Here is a 20,694-nt window from a genome sequence, read left to right as displayed (position 1 = left end):
TTCCTCCTTCCGAATCCCTGACAACCACTGATGTTTTGACTGTCTCCTTAGCTTTGCCTTCTCCAGATGTCACACAGTTGGAGTCAGACAGTATGTAGCCTTTTGGGATTGGCTATTTTCTCTTAGAAGTATGCATTTAAGGTTCCACAATTTCTTTTCATGGGTTGATGGCTCATTGCCTTTTAGGGCCAAGTGTTACTCCAGTGTTGAAAGGTACCAGTTTATTTTCCCAACCACCCACTGAAAGACATCTCAATTGCCTCCAAATTTTGGCAATTATGAGTACAGCTGTTACCAACCTCCAGGGACAGGTTTTTGTGTGGTCACAAGTCTTCATCCATGTTAGTTTTTTTAAAGCCCGCTCAATGTCAGCTCTTTTTTCTTCCTACCCCCATGCTGTATCTCCTGAAGGAGACACTGGACGAGGAGAAGGGAAGGATGAGAAGAGAGATCCACTTATTGAGCGCCTGCTGTGAGCATGGGCTTCCTGGGGAGCTCTCTCTCACCCTGCCAACATCCCTCCGAGGCTGGGGGAGTTACCTCCCTACTTTGAAGAGCAGTGACTTGCCCAGGGTCACTGGGGGTGACTGACTCAGAATCTAAGAGCTTCATTGCCCACGTATATTTCTCTAGAGGGGTCATTCAGGGGTCTTTGGGCTGGCACTGGCTATGGGTCATTGGTGCCACTTCTAAAAGAGAAATGGGTCTGGCGTGTAGACCATGCTCCTGTGACTCTGACCTCTCTCTCTTGCTCTCCTATTGTCTCCCTTTCAGGGTGAGCCTGGGATTCCTGGAAAGAAGGTGAGGGGCCCCTGTGGAAATGCTTCTTGGCCAGTGGCAGGAAGTAGCTGGAGAGAAGGGCAGGGGCAGGGGACCAGGATGAGGTTGGTGCTTCCCCATAGGGAGGGTCCCCTTCTCTTCATAGAGTGCTCACTGTGGATGGCTGCCCTGTCCTGTATCTCAGTGGAGCCGGGATTTCATTCATTTATTCACAGACTCACTCACTCTTTTCTTTCCCCAAACACACCCAGGTGGTGCCCACGTCAGGGCTGGATCAGTGGTTCTCAAAGTGTGGTCCTGGGACCAGCAGGTGTCAGCATCACCTGGGGGTTTGTTGGAAATGCAAATTCCAGGCTGAGGGTGTAGCTCAGGGGTAGAGCACTTGTCTAGCATACACGAGACCATGGGTTCAATCCTCTGTACCACAAAAGAAAGAAATATAGATTCTGGGGTTCACCCTGGGCCCACTGAACTAGAGACTCTAGGGGTGAGGTCCTGGGGTCTGATTCAGCAGCCCTCTGGGTGACTGTGATGTGCACTTCCAACTTGGGAACCAACCACTGAACTCGAGTCCTCCTCCCATGACTAGGCCTCCTCCTCCCGATCCAGTTCTCAGCAACACTGTCCCCTCCTCACGAGTCCTTCCCTGGGCCACCTGCTGAAACAGGCTCTCCCCCAAATTCCTTTCCATCATGCCATCCTCTTATATTCTTTTCCCAAAACTTATGCTAATTCCTGACATGACACCTTCCACTTATTTAAATATTTCTTTCCCCTTGTCCTCCTGTCACTCCTTCTGAGCAGAGACCTCGTCTGTCTGGTCCACAAAATATTTGATGAATGAATTAATGAATCTACTCTTATTTATCTGTGCACCCCTCGTTTCTGCAAACACCTGCTGGGGCTGGCTCTGGGCTGGTGGGGGTAGGGAATAGAGATGAATCTGATGCCACCCCTGCCCGAGAGGGTTAAGGAGGGGAGGAGGAACCTGCAGTTCCTGGTGCTGGTGCCAGGAATGGACTGGGATGCTGGGAGTCTAGAGGAGGGAGGAGCCACAGGCCATCAGAGAATCTGGCCAGGTGGGATGTCTGCAGCCTCAGCTCTTCTTTCCTCAGGGGGATGATGGGATACCCAGCCAGCCAGGGCTCCCTGGGCCCCCAGGGCCCAAGGTAGGTATATGCCTATTCCCCAGGGGTCCCTCTGCCTTCGTCCTCCCACAGTGGCCATCTGCCTGGTGAGGCCCCCGCCCAGTCCCTTCACATCATAGGGGTGTGGCCAGGGCAGGCCAGAGGGAAGCAGCAGGAAAGTTCTAGACCTCACTTGCCTTCAGACCTGGCAGCTCACCCAGCCGCTTGCTTCACATCCTCAAGTCCTCTTCATTCCTATCTTAGATGAACCCACTCTCTACCCTGTTCCCAAGCCAGGAACTGGGTATCATCTGCACACACACCCAAACCCTTGTAATAGCCAAGCCCTGGCCAGCCCACCTCTTAAATGTCTCTTGTACTCCTGAGCTGCCTCAAGGGTGTGCCAAAACCCAGACCAGAAGCTGATATCTGTGGCTGGGAAGAGCCTTGAGGTCCACCCCACTTCCCCTGGTGAGGCATATACTCCAGGAGGCCTGCTAGCAAGGCCCAGCAGCCCCGGGCAACCCCACGCCTACTCCCAGCACTTGCTATCACTGTGAATATTTGTATTTCAGGGCGAGCCAGGGAATGTGGGGCCACAAGGAGAGAACGGCATGGACGGTGCCCCAGGACCTAAGGTGACATTAGAGTGCTCTGCTCCAGCATCTGAAAGCCCCATTCAAACCATCACCCAGTTACAAGGGACAGATGTAGTTTCACCTCTTTTTTGCCTTTTAAATGGGGAGACCTAGGCGGGCCTGGGCCAGGAGTCTCCTTGGACTCATAATCAGAGGGTGGCGTTGGGATGTGGGAAGGCAGTAGATCTGGGTAAGTGACAAGGCCTCCATTCGGGCCCTGTCCTGGGCCAACCCATCATGTACCCTTAGGCTCCTGCACCTCAGTGTCCCCATCTGTTCACAGTGTGTGGTCAGAATAGGGTCTCACATGTCCTCTCTCTGGAAATCCTACTCCTGGAAGGCCTTTCTCATATGCAGGCCATTGGGACGCCAGCATGTGGGGCCTGGGCCCTTTTGAGAGGAGGAGACTGAAGTGGGAGGGGGTGGGAGGGAGTCCCACACTTGAGGCTGCAACTGTGTATCTCCACAGGGGGAGCCTGGCCACCGAGGCACAGACGGAGCTGCCGGGCCCCGGGTAAGCCACCTCCCCTCGGGCCATACCAGTGGGATGCAGGGGGGCCAGTAGCTTCAGAAGACCCCAGAGGAGCAGAGCAGATACAGGACCTAGGCACTTCTTTTAAATTTTTTTTTACCTTTTTTACTGACTGTTTAAAATATCCTGATCCATGCTTGTGGTAGAAAGTTGAAATACAGATATGTAAAAGTTAGAGTCCCGACCTCTTATCAAATAAGAGTTCTTCCCCTGCACGGGTGACTGTATACCCTTCTAGACTCTTCATATTCAGACATAGGTCCTCAATTTGTCATACAGCATGGCCTTGCCACTGTGGGGTAGAACCTGCTTTTCCCAGCCCCACATAGACATTCATGCCTCTCATGAGGGGCACAGCGCCGCCCCACTCCAGCTGGCTCCAGGTCTTTGTGACCAGTCCTTATAGATGTACTTTTATACACTAATATCCAGAATTCTATCCTTGACTCTGTCACCTGATGCAACCACAGCCCCTCTTGCTCCTGGTAGCTGACTTCTTCCTCCAAAGAATAGGTCAGAACCCCCAGCCTGGCTGTGCAGGTGGCTGGTAGATCGGGCACTGAATGTGGGGTTCGTGTATACACTGGACAGTTCCATACAGGTCGTGGCCCTGGGAAAGCTAGAAGACAAGACCAGCCAGGCCTGACTCTCTCCACCGCATGCCAGGGGCTGACTCTGAGCCTGAACCAAAGTGCTTTTGACCCTTCGCTTCTGGCCTAGATCAGCCCCCGTAGAGAAGTGGGGCTCAGAGGGGGTGAGTTAGGCCTGCAGCAGTGCACATGCCAGCGCCTGTGGGTGTGGACAAGTGCAAATGCATGCTGTGTGCACACAACCAGGAATGAATGTGGATTCGATGCACATTTGTGCAGCCTCGGGCGGAGGTTGGGAAGTGGAGGCCCGAAGGCGGATCCAGCCACTGGGGTCCATCATTGGTGTACACAGTGTTTCAGAAGGCTGGGGGAGTGGGGGATGAGGGTTTGGTTTTGGTTTTGTTTATTGGCAACGTCTAAAAGTCTGAAGAGCTTCTCATCCAAATTAGGCTTTCCATTTTTCTGAGAACTCAGGGGTCAGGCCTCCGTGGGCTTGAACACCCACATGAAGGCAAATCACAGCCATCCCTCAGGCCAGGGGGAGGTGATTCCTCAGTGGGGCCCCCAGACCCCCTCCCTGCCCCTTCCCTCACACGCTGAGGTCCTGTCAGCTCACATCTGAGGCCTGCGCACACTGGGGAGCCGACCCCCAGCGCCACAGGCCTGCCTGTGGGCCCGGGTATCCAGGCTGTTCTGTCCCCCTCATCTCTGGGTGTGTCACAGAGACAGCTACCATGTCACCCACTAATGTAGCTCTTCCCTGAAACTCATTCTCCTGCCTCAGGGACCCCCAGGCCTCAAGGGCGAGCAAGGAGACACTGTGGTGATCGACTATGACGGCAGGATCCTGGATGCCCTTAAGGTAGTGATCCTAGGGGGACCAGGGTGCCCCCTTGGTGCTCATTTCCTGAGGGAATGATTGCTCAATTTGTGTATTAATCCTGTACTTCTTTACAAAGGGACCAGGGGCAGCTCACCACAACGGCCTCAATTCTATTAGGTCCAGATACGGCAATCAGTGCTGTTCTGAGACCCCGTGGTACCCAGAGAGCTGCTGTGCATGTGGTTATGTGCCCCACAGACTCCCCAAAGGTCAAAGCTAAAAGGGAAGCTCCCCACTCAAGGGCAGAATGCAGAGCATTTCCTGGTCAGTAAACCTAGCTGACTAAAGGGCAGGATCTTCTAATAGCTGTTGTGAGGGAAGATAAGTGGGGAAGGGTCTGTCCCAGGAACCTGAAAAAAATGCATGACCTCTGACTGGCAAATTCGGGACCCACGAGCAGAGGAGAGAGAGGTAGGATGCCAACTGCTCATGGGTACCAGGGAAAGGAGCTGGGGTAGTGACAGGGTGGTTTTCAGAGACCAGACTGGACACTGGTACCTGACCCCACCCAAGCTTCAATGCCAGTTATCTCCCACAGGCCTCGGGGAAGTACAAGTTGATGGTAACTATGGCCCACTCTGGGCCTGCATGGTGTTGCATGGTGCGACTTGGCCCTGAGGGCGTGCACATGCATGGTGTGTCCTGAGCTCGCTAGGAGCCACATGGGAGAAGCCCTACTGTGCAGGGAGTCAGAAGGTGGATTTTGGATGCCAGATTAGGATGATAAATTGATTTGATGGACAATAGGCAGCCATAGTCGGTTCTTGAGCAGGAGAATGACCTCCAAAAAAACACACACACACACACACACACACACTGGCTAGGGAATGAAGGTGCATGCATGTCGGGGAGAACTGTAGGCAAGGAGCCCCTCAGAGAGGCAGGTGTGGAGGAAAGGTGGTAAGACCAGGGACAACCCAGTGGAGAGGCCAAAAGGAAGGGGACTGGTTGGGAGGACTGAGTATAGAGTTGGTAGGACAAGACTTTGTCAAACCAGGGGAGCTGGGAAGGGTGTGCCCTTTAGGAAGGGGCATGAGTCTGAAGACTGAGTAAGGGGTGATAATGAGCCATGGTGGTCAGTGACCTGCAGGAAGCCTGGGCTGGGACAGGGCCTCAGAAATAGGATCAGACTGGAAACACTTGAGACCCTGTCCCCTACCCATGTGACCGAGGAATTCCTTGGGGCCAGCAGACAGCAGGCGACAATCAGTTGGTCAGAGAGATCACAGGGCAAGCTGAGATAGTGGGGCCAGGTCACTGTTCAGAGTGTTGATTTCTGAGTGGCTTGAAAGCCAGCAGGGGATTTCAACTTCCTTTGAGGGACAGCAGGGAACCATCACAGATTCTTGAGCAGGAGTGTTTGTGAAGGTGTCTGTACTGGGAAGAGAAGCTCACACTTGTGGTATCTCATCCAATGCTGGATGTCACCTCCCTTGCCTCTCCTGAGACTATGGGGCCAAACCAAGTTATATGTCCTATGGATGACCTGACTGAGTGGGAAGCAGGTTGCAAGGCCCCTCCTGCAGCCCTGCTGGACAGGGATTTGACCCCAAGTGGAAGGGACAGTGGGCAGTACAGCAGGGTGGGACTATCTAACTACTGACCAGCTTGACTTTTATACACAGGGTCCTCCTGGGCCACAGGGAGCCCCAGGGCCACCAGGGATCCCTGGAGCCAAGGTCAGTGTAAATGCAGCTGCATGGTCCCCACGCTCTTATCTCCAGGGTGCACCTTCCCTCTCCTCTCTGCCATATTCCCTGCTGGTATCTTGGCCTGGTTTCTGGGGTCTCAGAGAAAGGGACCTTGATCCTTCCCTACCAATCTGAGTGCCTTTTCTCCTGGCCCTTGCTACCTACTTTTGCTGGAAGAATCATTCACATATTGAAACTGAAAAATCAGCCCTTCCAGACATCACAACAATCCTGTAGACATGCACAGCATTCCCGGGGTTGTACCTATTTATACCCTGCCTACTTGTCTTGGAAGAAAGAGTCTAATACATTAAAGTCAGGCAGGGTCTGTTCCTGGCACGGTTGTTCCTGGGGCCCAGGTTTGTAACTTCCAAATCTATAACATACCAGCTTGTAGCTCACAGCCCTGAGCTACACCTGCCCTGGAGGAGCTGAGCACAGGAGGCAGAGGGTGCCTAGCACCCAGCAAGAGCCCTTCTAGAAGTTCAACAGCATGGATCCCACCCAGGGATGATGTACTGATCAGGGAGTCAGCCAGTCCCTCCCTCAGGCCACCAACCCTCCTCTAAAGCTGAAAGAGGACTAAACTCCCTTTATTGCCTGTTCCCTTTCAGGGTGAGCTTGGATTGCCTGGTGCCCCAGGAATCGATGGAGAGAAGGTCTTGGATTTTAATGTCTTTGTTGATGCTGGTGCTGGGCATTGGAGTGTGTGTGTGTGTGTGTGTGTGTGTGTGTCTGTGTCTGTGTGTGGTTGTGGGTATAGTCCATATAGACATGAGCATATCCCTGGGTGTCCCTTACTATGTGTCTTTACTGCTGTGTCCCCAGCATGTGGCACATCATGACATAATTGGTCTAGTGGAGGTCTGCCATGACTCAGAGCCCTTGAGCTGGGAGGATAAAGTTGACTCCACGAGTGCTCCAAGGTGGCTGCCCCAGTTCCAAATGTTCCCTCTCCACCAAAATCTCCACCCCCTGCCACCCACACCCCAGGCTTATAGGGAGGCAGAGGAGGGAAGCCCCTTGCTGTCCTCATTCCAATTCCCCCAGTGCATTCAGCCAAGGCTCCCAGCTACCTGGGTGCTAGGTATTGGAGTGGGTGAGTGGGTGTGAAAGAGAGTGTGTATGTGTGATGCTATATAGACCCACAAGGAAGTCAGGACCCACAAGCAGGAAGGTCTGGCCAAGTCTGGCCTCATCCAAACCAAGATCAGGGACCCACCAGAGTGGGGAAAGGAAGCATGCCCACCAATTTCTTGTTCTTGTGACTTTCAGGGTCCCAAAGGACCAAAAGGAGACCCAGGAGAGCCTGGGCCAGTTGGACCCAAAGGGGAAGCAGGCGAGATGGGCTTGTCTGGCCTTCCGGTATATGGCTGGGCTGGGCCCCACCGACTTACCTGATGTTGGGGAGGGGTGGTCCCAACTTGCATGAGTGCCCTCCACAGGGTGGCCGCTAGGGGTTGCAGGGACAGTGGTAAAGGCATGCTGGGAAGGACAGGGCATACCCCTGCAGAGGGACACTTAGGGACACTCTAGTTCCCCCACACTGCCCTGAGTCTCTACCTCCTCCTCCGTAAAAGCAGCTCCACAAGGAGGCCTCCCTAAAGGTGAAATGGGGAGGCCCCGCCTGGTGGAAGCCAGGTGGCCGAGTGTTTGGACTCTGCTCTGGCCTAAGTTATCCAAGTTTGTCTCTGGTTTTGTTTCTACCCTGGACAGTGACCTAATCTCTTCTTGCTTCTGATTATTTGCTGCTAAAGTGGGGATGTGAACTTCCCACTCCTGAAAAAAAAAGCAGACCAGGCTAAGAATAGCAGCCAGCACCCAGTAACCCCCCACAGACATGCACACACCACCCATCATCATTTTTACTGTTATCCTTTCTGTGGCCGAATTGGAAGAGTTGCCAGGTTGTTAAGCAGTCACTGGGAGTCCTGTCACCTCATAGCCATTGACCACCTGAGTTAGCGCCAGCACTAGGATTTGAACCTGGGTCTTTGTTCCAGAGCCCCAGTCACCCTGCACCTCCAGACAGTTTGTTTGTGTCTATGTACCATCATGCTCCCGTTCCAGGGTGTGTCACACTGATTTGGGGAACACTGTTTTAAACTGCAAAAGCCAAATTATTGCTGCCCTGTGGGGGAAGGAAGGGGAAGTAGCTGAGCACTGCGGGGATGATTTTAGGATTGACAGGAAGGACTCACAAGCCACCTATCCTGCAGGGTGCTGACGGCCCCAAGGGAGAGAAGGGAGAGTCAGCATCTGACAACCTACAGGAGAGCCTGGTAAGGGGGTTGCTGAGGCTCAGGGCTCCACCCAACACCCATTCTAGGTCCAGTGGAGACTCTGAGCCTTGGGACAGAAAGACCACCCAGCCTGACCCAACCCAGGGCAGTGGGGGCAGAGCAGCAAGAGAGGCTCAGGCTGCATCCCCCACCCATGGCCCAACTGAGAACCCAAAGGCCAGCCACTGGGTCCCTCACCAGAATGTGCCCTCCTGGGGACAGGATAGAGCCCCCCCCACCTTGTTCTTCACCATTAGGTGATGAGCTCCTGAGTGGGCAGGTGAGGGACAGTGGGCAGTGGGTGACTAACCCTTATTTGACCCTTCCTAGGCCCAGGTCATAGTGGAGCCAGGCCCCCCGGGGCCGCCTGGACCCCCAGGTCCCATGGTAAGCACAATTTCACTTAAAGCAGCTGGGATACCAAGACAGTGGTGAGCCCTGAGCCCAGGCCCCAGGGCAGTAACCCAGGGGAGGACAGAGGGCATCAGACAAAGAGGGCAGCACCGGGGTCAGGGCCACGGGGCCAGTGAGCAGCCTGGAGCTGTCGTGATCGCTGTCTTGGCCCAAAGTCTGCACCCAGCCCAGTGGCCTTTCTAATCGGTTTTCCTTCTCCTCCAGGGCCTTCAGGGAATCCAGGGTCCCAAGGTGAGTGGATGAAGATTCCCTTCTCACTCAGACGCCAGAGGCCATTGTAGAAAGCCTTGCTAATGTACACAGTGAGGCCCTCTCCTCAGTCTGGACCCAGCCCTGAGTCTTTCCAGAGCCTGAACACTCCCAGCACCCTGGACTGTAACCTGCCTAATGTCCCCCACCTCCATGCTTGGGTTTCTGTTCTTTCCCTCTCCGTCTGCCCAGGGGCCCCAGGCTATCTCCTTCTCGGGCCCATCTCCCTCTACATCTTCCCTCTTGCCCACTTCTCCCCGTCTCTCTGCACCTCCCACTTCCCTGCACCACCCCATCCCCTCCCTCCAGGCACATCTGTCTCTCAACTGCCCTGATCATGAAGTCTGTTTGGTGTGTACTTCACAATGTCATGTTCTCTGCTCTTAAATTAAAACCTCGAGTGTGGTCTGCCCATGTGCCTGGCCCCAGAAGGCAGACACAGAAGTGAGGGCCAGCTGGCCTCACTCCTTCTCACGCCTGAGTCTCATTTAGTCAGGGGGAGAATACATCTCTGCCTCCCCAGCTCAGAGAACAGCCTGGGGACTCCGAGTCATGGAATCCCTGACACGAGTGGGGCCAAGCATGTGAGCCAACCAGATGCACTGCTTCTGGTTCTGTTTTGTCCCAAGCCTCCCCAGAGCCTGTTTAGAAGAGGCAGCTGCTGTCAGGGACCAGGTCCAAGGCTGGGGCTCAGGAACCTGATTAGTACCCAGCCTTGCCACTTCCTGGACATGTGGCTGGGCTCATCCCTGGCACCTCCTTTCTCATTTGTGGGATAGACGTCACCATAACCCCCTCCCATGATTCCTGAGGGAGCCCCTGTATGGGAAAAGGGACATGTATACAACCATGGTTCACTGATCATTCTTACCCAGGGAAGCTGGGACCAGACCTGTCAGAACCAAGAGTCTGTCCCTCTGCCAGGCACAGCCCAGCGCCCACAAGGGCCCCAAGCCTTCCTATCTTGCCACCTGTCCAACTCCTTCTCTCTTACTTATTTTTCCCCTTTGCTTCCAGGGCTTGGATGGAGCAAAGGGAGAGAAGGGCACATCAGGAGAGAGAGGCCCTCATGGCCTGCCTGTGAGTGTTATCAGCCTTGTTTGTCCCTAGAGGTATTACATCCTATAACCATCAGTCTCTTGACCTACTTATTTTCCATCCAGGGGCCAGTTGGCCCACCAGGCCTTATTGGGCTGCCGGGAACGAAAGGAGAGAAGGTAATCGCCTCACTGTGGCCCCATGCCCCTAGTGTCGCTCAGCCTCTGAGGTCTAGCCCCTGCCCCCCACAGGGTCAGAGACCTGTGGCTCTTACAAGCCATTCCCCCTACCTTTTTTCTATGCCTGTCTGGTCAGTGAGTCTTCCTGACCCAAGTTTATGGCCAACCCACAGCTCCCGGCACCCAACTCCCAGCACCCCCTCCCTACCCCTCACACTCGCCTGTGTCTTTCCTCAGGGCAGACCCGGGGAGCCAGGACTAGATGTAAGTGTCTCATCCTTCGCTGTGAGTAATTGGGTCCCTCCTATGTGTATCTTCTGTCCTCGTGTTGCCCATACAGTGACGTCACCGTGACATGTTCCCCATGTCCTCAGTTCAGTGCACAACCTCAAACAGGGGCTTTGTGGATGGATGATGGATGGATGGTAGAGGATGGTGTATGGATAGACAGACGGATGAACAGATAAGAGAGTGGATGGAGATATGGACAGATGATGGGTTAAAAATGATAGATGTTGCATGGATGGATGGATGGACGATGTGTGACAGCAGGGAGGTGGGGGAAGCAGTGAGGACGCTGTTGAAGCCCCTGCTGAGAGATGCTGAGGCTTCCGCTAGGGTGGAATTGTAGGAAAGAGAGAAAAGGAAGCATTCTCCCAGTGCTGATTGTATCGAGTCTCCTCTGGGAGCACAACCTAAACAAAGCATAGTTTAACTGGTTTAGAATGACTCATAACTGAAAAGTCCAGAGGGTCAACCCAAGGATCCAGGGCACAACCCAGCCTCTCACCCTCTCTTGTCTCTGCTTTTCCAAGTGGAAAAATTGGAGGTGAGGTGGAGCCAGCATTCCAGACCTGTAGCTACCTGGACCCAAGTCCAGAAGAAAGAATATGTGCCTTCTGCTACTGCTGTAAAGAAAGTCTCTTTGGCTGTCTTTGGTCCCAGCCAGGTCAACACTGAACCATCCCTTGGCCATAGGAATGCAGTGCCCTCATTGGCCAGGCATGATCACATGCCCAGCCTGGAGCTGTGGGTGGAGGCAGTGGATCCCAAGAAGGGAGGGGGGGTTCCCTCAGGCAGCTGTCATGAGGGAAATGTGACCAGATGCAGGGCTCTCCGAGCTCTCGTGTGTAACCGGGACTTTAAGAAGAGAATGTTGCTTTGGAGAGCAAGTGTGGACCAGGAAGAGGGAGGCCAGTCGGGGTTCCGACTGGGGGCAGGTATGACTCATCAGGGAGATTGCACTGGAGATGAAGCCACACCTCATTCAGGCTCTGGGCCCAGGGAAGTCACTGAGGGTGAACTAAAGAGGCTCCATGTCATCATGAGTGTGGCCACATTTGGTTTCTAGGAAGCCCTAAAGCCATATCCACCTGCTCTACCTGACAAGCCCAGGTCCCTCCTCCCCCAGACCCAGCTGAAATGGCCACCCTGATCAGAAACTTCCTTTGAATCACCACCTGTCAATAGAACTGCCCCCCAATCCTCCAGCCTGTTTCATGCTTCTGTCACTGAACATCTACTGTCATCAGCACCCCACCACCTGTCCCATTAGACATGAGGGAGGAAACCTGTGGAATCCACTTCTTTACCTGCAGCCTGGTACACACTTACATTGGCTGAATAGATGGACAGAGGAGCGCATAAGAAATGGAGCCAAGGTCAAAGAACAGAGTTCACCCTTTCTCAGTCTGTCAAGGATGGTGACATAAACTTCTGTGGATTTCCTCAGTCTCTGTCCCCAGCCAACCTGGGCCAGCTACCTCTGACTGCGATGCGAGAGAAAACCCCTCACTGGCAACTCTGCCTGAGAGAGGACTCCCATCTTGAGACTCCAATAGTGGCCTGCTTTTCCCTGCATCCACCTGGCACCAGCATGTGCATCACCTCTCAGTGGGGACCGGGCAGCTGTGCCACAAATGTGCCTGGAGGGAGGAGTTAATGATGGATGGGGGAGGAGGGGAGATGCACAGATAATAAGAGACCTGGCCTTGAATCCTCATTTTAGGGTTTAACCTTTAATCCTTCTATCAGGGTTTCCCTGGACCCCGGGGAGAAAAAGGCGATAAGAGTGAGCGCGGAGAGAAGGTGAGGGGAAAGGGAGAGGGAAAGGGAGGCAGGTGGAGAGAGAGGGAGGAGGCAGAAGTGGGAGGCAAGACATCAGCAGAGAGAGACTGGGGGCCGTGGGAGGGCAGCGACAGGGGAGGCTGGGACTGAAGCTCAGTGGCTGCTGGCCTTTGGTCATCTCTGTCCAAGAAGTGTTGCAGGGGTCCTGGGTCTGGAGACTGAGAATTCCACCATCTCCCTTCGTGTGCAGGGGGAGCGAGGTGTTCCAGGCCGAAAAGGAGTGAAGGGCCAGAAGGGAGAGCCGGGACCACCAGGACTAGACCAGCCATGTCCTGTGGTATGTGTCACGACAGGATGCGAGCCCCAACTCAGGTCTTTTTGGCCTCCAGCTAGGGTCAGGCCAATTTCTTCCCTGTTCTCAAAGCTCAGGAAAAAGTCCCAGAGGCTACATCAGACCCACACCAGGGTGCCCACAGTGCTGGGCCTCCGCAGCTGCCATGGCCACCATCACTACTCCTGTGTGTATGTGTGTGTGTGTGAGAGAGAGAGAGAGAGAGATCCTGGGAGTTGAATCCCGGGATGCTCTACCACTAAGTTACATCCCCAGCCCTTTTATTTTAAATTTTTATTTGGGACTGAGTCTTGTTTAGTTGCCCAGGCTGGCCTTGAACTTTCGATTCTCCTGCTTCAGCCTCCCAAGTCGCTGGGATTACAGGTGTGCACCACTGCACCTGGCTACTGCTCCTTTTGCTCTGGTCCTGATCCCTCTTCAATGGGCATGGCTAAGGGACACAGTCCCTCGATGGAGATGGGGCCCCAGCCTGGGCCAGAGTCTGTGCACCAGAGTCACTTTCCCCTCCTTATTCAGCCCAGGGCAGAACTGGCTTGAGTGGGAACACATCTTGGGCTAGGGGAAAAGAGGGGCCAGGCCAAGAACAGAGCTAGCTTTTTCTTGAGTCCTCAGTAACATCAGGGCGCCTTGGAGGGTAACTAAGTTCCAGGAAAGTAAGCCCAATGGCCGTGGACAGGCTGCTGTGGGGACAGGGCCAGTGAATGCGCAGTCTCCTGGTCTTAGCAGCCTGGGGCCCCAGTTAGATTCTGACTCCTTCTAGGCCTGAGACCAGGCTGGACTCAGACAGAGCTTCCTCAGAGCCATCGAAGAGTGTGGGGCCACCCTGCCTTCCCTGGGGGCCTCTCACTCCCCTTCTGTCCTCTCCTTCCCAGAGGTGTCTTTTTCTGTTCAGGGGAGTCCACCCCTTTTTCCACATCCCCTCTATGTGTCCCTAACCCCTTCCTTTCCCTCCTTCCCATGGTTCTCCTTTCCTTTTCCCTCACAAGTACTCCTTGATAGCGCACTAGGCCCAGTGCCTGAAACAACCATGCAGGTTCTATTTTCTAAAAGACGGGAGGATTTACCTGTCAGACTCTTCCTGTGGAGAAAAGACAGGGAAATAAAACAGCTGGGTCCCCATACTAAAACTGGCCAGATGTCCATACCCAGCCACCCCAGCCAGGGGTTCACGGAGAGGGACCTCCAGCTACGTGTGCAGGCAGACTCAGAGCCAGGGAGCCCCACCCAGTCTTCCAGCCTTCCAGGAGTCACTTTAGCCCTGGGCCTCAGGCTCCTCACCCAGACAATGGGGGTGGCAGCCCCTCCCTCTGAGTGATTTTGAGAGGTCAGTTTTTGAAAAGCAGACAGGTAAGCATACACACAAAGGCCAGCGGCAGGGGGATCCATCCTACAGCCTTTGTCTTTGAAACAGGAACATCCTCGATGTGGAGGCAAGCGAGGGGCACCGGGCTTCCGGAGCCTGGCAAAGGGCAGAGGGCCCTGCCCTGTGGTACGTGGTCTGGACTGCTATGTGTGCTGTCCTGGGCCTTCGGGGCTGCTTGTGCCCACAATCTGCCCCTGCCCTTCCTTACTTCTGACTTCCTGTCCCTTCTCCCATTCTCCCCTTCCCTTTTGTCCCCAGCCTGTACCCCTGGTATGTGCATGGAAGGAGTCCAGGGGACATGCTCGGTGTGTCTGAGGCCTGTGTCTGTGCTTTGGAACAGAGTGAAGTGTTTTCTGCCCCAGGATCCCCCAGAGACCTTGCATTTTGTCCCACTCCAGACCACCTAAGGAAACCCACCCCTTATTTGTGGCTGATGGCTGAGTGAGCATTGCTTGTGCCTCCAGACAACCCCAGCCCCCAAGCCCAGAGTCCACCCTGACAATTTGAGTCCTCCTGTCTGCCACTCAGATCCCATCACAGAGCCAGAATGGGCTAGAGAGATGCCCCTCCTGACCTGTCATTAAATTCCTCTTGGAGGCATTACTGCCCAAGGCCTGTAAGCTCCCAGGCCCCCAAGCTAAGGAGTCATAGCCACTGTCATCACTGCCAGGCGGGAAGCCCAGAAGCCCCTCCACAGGGCCAGGATCAGACCCTCCTCCTGGCCAACAAATGTGTGGCACAATGCCCATTACTTCATAGTTTCCTCCTGATTCTGCCCAACTGCACAGTTGTCCCAACAAGCACGGTGAGAACACACTAGGACAAGTGCAGTAAGGGGCCATCCATTCCCCAGATGGATAGAGGAGACATCCTGCCTTAGTGGGTACAGCAGCCTGGCAGCTCCCTGGGCTGCATCTCCACACAGACTCAGAGTGTGTGGAATGTGGAGGGCTGGCCAGAATACCGTTCTCATCACTGGAACCTTCTTCCTTTCCAGGGCCCTGATGGGTTGCCGGTGCCTGGATGCTGGCATAAGGTACCTTGCAGGGAAGAGTGGGGGGGCGGGGAACGGAGGGTCAGAGAGGGCCCTGGGGGCTGGACACCATTGCTCACAGTTCTGGATATCTGCTGCATTCCACACAGTGACTGAATAGCCAGGTTTCCCTGTGGTGACCCTGGTTCTGATTCTCCCATCACGTGGCCAAGGCTTGGGACTATGGTCCTGGCTGGTTATGTACAACCCACCCTACTGAGTCATACAGGCCTTAGTGGACACCTGGCCTGCCAGTTCAGAGCTGTCAGTGCTTCCTGGAACTCTGAATCTGCCCAACTGCACAGTGTCCAAACTGACCTACTAAGAAAGGCCTAGGAAGAGGGGATGGGGCCACACCCAAATACAGTGGGATGGGGGCCACCAAAGCAGGGTGGCCCAAGCAGAGGCAAAACCACAGGGACCTTCCAGGCCCCTCATCACCTGTAGTCTTTCCCTCCTTTTCCAGTGATCCTCAGGTCCAGCTCACAACTTGTACAGATCCGTGTGGACATTTTTAATTTTTGTAAAAACAAAACAGTAATATATTGATCTTCTTTCATGGGATGCACCACCTGTGGCCTTCTAACAATTGAGAGTGTGCCACCCAGCCCCAGAACCATCAGCAGGTGACGCCAACAGGAATGTGGACAGGCCAATCCAGGGGAATTGTGTGCTTGAGGGGCACCTGCGGGGCTTGGATTTCCTGGGAAGGAGACGAAGGTGAAAGTGCCTGGCTCAGGTGAGCCTGGAAAGACACTGGGTTGGGCCTTCAGTCACCTGATTAGCCAAGACTCACTACTGTCCCCTTAATCCCCGGAGGCCCTGGTCACACTGTACCCAATGATGTTCGGACAGCATCTGCAGCTGCTCTGGCCTCTCCAGCCTCCAGACTCAATCATTACCCGCTACCCCCAGACCCTGGGTTTCCCAGGGCAGGACAAGACTACCATCAGCAATTACAGTTGGACCTAGGGAACTGTCGATGTAAAGCACTCCAAGAGGGTCTAGCCCCCACCAACTTCTGTAGCCCTCAGAAGCCAGTCTGTTGTGAGAATATGTGTCCTCTGGCCATCAGCTGTAGCCAAAATCTGCGATTGCGCAATGTGGAGCCAGCAGCAGTGGGGAGCCTGTTGTCCTTGAGTGTGCAGAGATACCCAGGTTTTATGGCTGCCACTTCCTGTCATCTCACCACAGGAAGGGACTTTCCTGGCCCTGAAGAGATAAGCCTCCAGCTCAGTTTGGGTTTCACTGGCCTCAAAGTCTCCTGCTCAAAATACTGATCAGCCTGGTAGAAATGGGTCTCACAGTGAGTTGTACAGACTCAGCAAACTGCAAAGCTGGTGTTCCCAGCAGGACTGAGCAGGGGGCCTATGACTGAGTCCTCCACACTCTGATGAAAGGCTTTGCCACATCTAACAAAGAGTCCTAGTGATCAGCTCTGTCCTAGCTACTTTCCTCTCCTCTCTGAGTAGATGGGCATCACTATGTGTAACAGACCACAGATGTGTGTCTGGGTGTGCCTGTCCTTGCAGACTGGCCCCAGGCACTTCTGGCTGAGGTTTCACCCTGGACATTGCAAGCAGGGGAAGGAGAAAGGAACTGTTCCTAGGTTGAAGCCACCTCAGAAAACAAAGGAGGTAGCTCAGGATCAGGTGGGAGACATGTGGGGAGTTAAAGACATAGGCTCAAGGTCAGGTCCTACCACACCCCAGCAGAGTCCTCAGGCCAGTCACTTCATGTCACGGAACCCCTGTGTGCTTCTTTGCTGTGGCTAGCAGTGACTGCTGCATAAAAAAAATTGCCCTGAAACTTGCTTGTTTCCTTAAAGTATTGACTGTTTCTGTTTTTCTCTTACAGTTCTAAGGGTAAATCAGCTTGGCTGGGTGGTTCACTGAAAGTCTCCCACATTTGTTGCTTGATGTTGCCCAAGATGGCCAGAATATCTATCTGGACTTTATGTGTAGTCCAGGCTTCCTCACAGTGTGGTGGCTAGATTCCAAAGTGAATAAGACAGGTAGAAACTGTGTCACCTTTTATGCCCAAACCTCCAAAGTTATATGATATTACTTTCGGCCAGAGTCAGAGGTTCACCCAATTTGAAAATAGAGAGGTAGACCCACCCTCTCAATGAAAAAAGTGGCAACATCGTATTTTAAGGAGAAAATGTGGGACACTATATGTTGCAGCCATCTTTGATAATGCCACCTACCACTTCAACTACAAAAGGAGATAGCATTTCATATCACTAAGTGGTTCAATGAGGATCAACTTTGTGGAATACAGAAAGAATCTAGGACTGACTGATCAGACACTCTGAAGCACTTGGGACTCAGATTTTCCTCTCTTCTCCCCACTCTAAGACCAAGCGAGATCCAATCTTGCAAAGCATTTCCATAGCTCTAATGTCAACTGGGCCTTGTAATATCCCTAAGAGAAGGGCCCAGCAAATATGCCCATTTTACAGAGGACAAAACCAAGCACATCCATGGTGGTATAGAAAAGAAGGGACCTATAGGTAGAGTGTCTCAGACATCCTTTCCCCAAGGTCTGGGGCCTAAGGAGGGCTACAATATGGGTAGTTCCCCCCACACCACAAGACCCCCAAATGTATGCCCTCCTTGCTAAGCACAGCAGCCCAGTTATACTCGGGGTGAGGAAGGAGGAATATGTCAAGTCCCTATCTCTGACCTCTTCAGGAGCTGGTAATAAGTAGCAGGCCATGCTGCTTAGCCAGTCTACTGGCTCACCAGGGAAGCCAGAAGTAGGAAAAGGAGGAGAAACACAGTGAACTTGATGACTGGTGGAGACTTCTGGGTGTCAATGCCTCCTTTTGAGTCCCCATAACCTACTAAATCTACACTTGACAGTTAGCAATTCACTCCTCCCTCCAACCAGGAACTTCACTTGATATCCTCCCTAGACTTGTGAGGTATGGGGCTTATGAGGTAGGTGACACTATGTCCATTTTCCATATGGGAAAACTGAGCATCAGAGGGAACTCTCACCTGCCCAGGGATGCACGGCCAGGATGGAGTGGCAGGCTCTTGGGTATTCTCCAATTTGTCTTTAGCAGGAATGGAAAATGCTAGGCATCCCCATGATGCTGGGTGGCTGACAGGTCTTTGTGGGGATAGAAGCCACTTTTTTTCTTCCTCAGACAACTAAGGGGGTCAATTTACTACCCCATTGGACTGGATGGGACCATTTTTGGCTCGTTGCTGCCCCCTTGTGTCCCCATTCCTGCTATCCTCCAGTATACAAACTCAACTGCCAACATCAGTATGTAGAACCTGCTGAGTCAGCTCTGGTGAAGGAGGAGAGGCTGTGGGAGATTGAATGACTAGTTCAAGGTCCCAGCTAAGACACTACAAAGCGCCTTGCCTCATTGCTGAGCCTCAAGGACTGAGAAGGGGGCTTAGGGCTCCCTGCCAAGAAGGGCAGCTCTGCTTCAATCTTTTCGCTTCCGAAAGACAGAAAAGCATATTTACTGAGAGCTAAACTAACAGCAAGGACCACTATACCCTTTTCCAGATGAATCTGAGGCCTGGGAGAGGGGGGCTTACCCAGTTATACTTCCTCCTCATCCTTATGATACCACTAGAAATGCAGGGGAGGCTTTGGATTGTCACAATTATTGGAGGCCATTCCTGACATTCAGTAAGCAGAGCCAGGGACAGCAAACATTTGAAATGCACAGGACAGTTCTGCCCAACAATGAATTATCTCACTAAGAATGCCAGTTGAGAAATACCATGCCCCAGGTTAAAGTCTTGGCTCAGCCCCTTCCTCCCATCCCATGCCCTCTTGGCTTCCAGTGTAGCTTTGAAGGACACACATGAGATAATGGATGGGAAAATGCTTAGTATGGGCCAAAGGCAGAAAGGAATGGACTTTTTCTGAGCAGGGAGAGAGTGAAGCTATAGATCATCTGAACCAGGAAATGTCCCAGTCTGGTCTGACCTTCAACTGTATCAGCCCCTGGCCCTAGATAACCAGGGCAGGTAAGATGTTCGTTGATCCTGGGTACAGCCTTCTTGCCCTCTACCCCATGGCAGGAAAGCCCCTGAGCCAATCTGTCTGCTCTGAGCTGCCCTGGGCTATGCCTGTGGCTGGACTTTAGGCTGTAAGACAACACTGAAGATGGAAATCAGGCAGGACTTTCTCTCCTCTCTCCCTTCCTCCCCCCACCACCCCCACCACCACACACACACACACATACACACACACACAACATTAAAAGCTGAAACTGCAGGGCACAGAGGAACATGGGTCTCTCCAGCAAAGAGGAGGAGCCAGTACATTGAGAAAACCATTGACGCACTCCCATTCACACACACAAGGGCCTTGACCCTCAAAAAAGAAGTACCTGCCATAAACAATTAACCTCTCATGGTTAATTTTAGAATTTTTTCAAGAATCCTGTACAGTTACAAATAAGAAACTCAGTTCAGGAAGATGACAAAGTTCTGTGGGTGGATGGTGGCGATGGTTGTACAACAATGGGAATGAACTTACTGTCACAGAATTGTACCGTTAAAAATGGCTAAAATGGTAAAGTTTGTTATGTACATTTTACCACAATAAAAAACATAAGGAATAAAAGAATATAAGAATGTTCTTTAATAAATGCCTTAAGCAGTCTACAATTTTATGAGGAAAAGAAGAAATCAGCAATCAGGAAGCCAAGCAGAGGGCTGGGAATCATGAGAAGATACATATACACCAGCAAGGGTAAGTGTAAGCCTTCCTTCCCAGCGTCCTCAGGAGGCAGTCCCAAGTTCTTCCTTGTTCTAAGGTTCAAGGCAGGAAGTCTTCGTGCCCCCAAGAAGAGGAAGAACCTCTCTGCTCTCCAGGCTTCCAATCCCTTGGAGATCTTTTCTTCTCACTTCCTGAAACTGGAATCATGCCTTTAGCAAAGGCCTTTCCCTTCCTGGGTCTCAGTTTCCTAGACAATATAACACAGCTCAGGAGACTTCCCAACTCTCTTCCAGTCTAAACACTGCATCATCTCAAATTCACCCCGCCTGGACTCCAGCAGGAATCAGGTCCAGCCCTTAGTTAGCCCCAGTAATGACCGTTGTGCCCTACTTTCCTGCTGCTCCTGCAGGAGCTGGAGAGGCCTGTCTTCTACTCTGCCGCCCCTGGTGCATACCAGGCCCCAGGTGGATATCATTTGCACATTTTTCATTTAATCCTCACACTGCATCATTTTTTATGCTCGGAGACGGCAACTCGTCCAAGCGTAGCCTGCCAGGATTGAGTGCTGCTCAATCGGGCGCTGGGAGCAGCGGCGGGATCACCTGGGGACACTTCTTCCGGGCAAGGGGAGACAACGGCACGGGTATGTGAAGCGGGTAGGCCCAAAGCGCGTCCCGGGGCCAAAGCCAGGACAGCACTCGGCAGGGCGGACGCAAACCCGGCCCGGCGGGAGAAGGACAAGGAATGACTCGCTAGCCGGAAGCCTGCGAAGCTCGTT

The 20,694-nt window shown here is 53.2% G+C and overlaps 1 protein-coding gene across 1 annotated transcript in view; it reads left to right on the top strand.

The window, feature by feature from the left end:
* Nucleotides 1-16,461, top strand: part of Col23a1 (collagen type XXIII alpha 1 chain) — a 358,601-nt gene extending 342,140 nt beyond the window's left edge. The window contains exons 12-29 of the mRNA XM_076855794.2: nt 775-801; nt 1,896-1,949; nt 2,483-2,545; nt 3,015-3,059; nt 4,452-4,529; nt 6,176-6,229; nt 6,856-6,900; nt 7,517-7,606; nt 8,461-8,523; nt 8,854-8,910; nt 9,142-9,168; nt 10,204-10,266; nt 10,350-10,403; nt 10,641-10,667; nt 12,438-12,491; nt 12,721-12,807; nt 15,183-15,221; nt 15,685-16,461. Of these exons, the coding sequence (XP_076711909.2) occupies nt 775-801; nt 1,896-1,949; nt 2,483-2,545; nt 3,015-3,059; nt 4,452-4,529; nt 6,176-6,229; nt 6,856-6,900; nt 7,517-7,606; nt 8,461-8,523; nt 8,854-8,910; nt 9,142-9,168; nt 10,204-10,266; nt 10,350-10,403; nt 10,641-10,667; nt 12,438-12,491; nt 12,721-12,807; nt 15,183-15,221; nt 15,685-15,687 (930 nt within the window). The 3' untranslated portion in view covers nt 15,688-16,461. The remainder of the gene's footprint in view (nt 1-774; nt 802-1,895; nt 1,950-2,482; nt 2,546-3,014; nt 3,060-4,451; nt 4,530-6,175; nt 6,230-6,855; nt 6,901-7,516; nt 7,607-8,460; nt 8,524-8,853; nt 8,911-9,141; nt 9,169-10,203; nt 10,267-10,349; nt 10,404-10,640; nt 10,668-12,437; nt 12,492-12,720; nt 12,808-15,182; nt 15,222-15,684) is intronic.
* Nucleotides 16,462-20,694: the final 4,233 nt, after the last annotated feature.

The sequence above is a fragment of the Callospermophilus lateralis genome, chromosome 5, assembly GCF_048772815.1.
Source record: "Callospermophilus lateralis isolate mCalLat2 chromosome 5, mCalLat2.hap1, whole genome shotgun sequence".
In the NCBI taxonomy this organism is placed as follows: domain Eukaryota; kingdom Metazoa; phylum Chordata; class Mammalia; order Rodentia; family Sciuridae; genus Callospermophilus; species Callospermophilus lateralis.
Note: the sequence above shows the minus strand (reverse complement) of the source record. Positions and strands in the feature narration are given on the sequence as shown.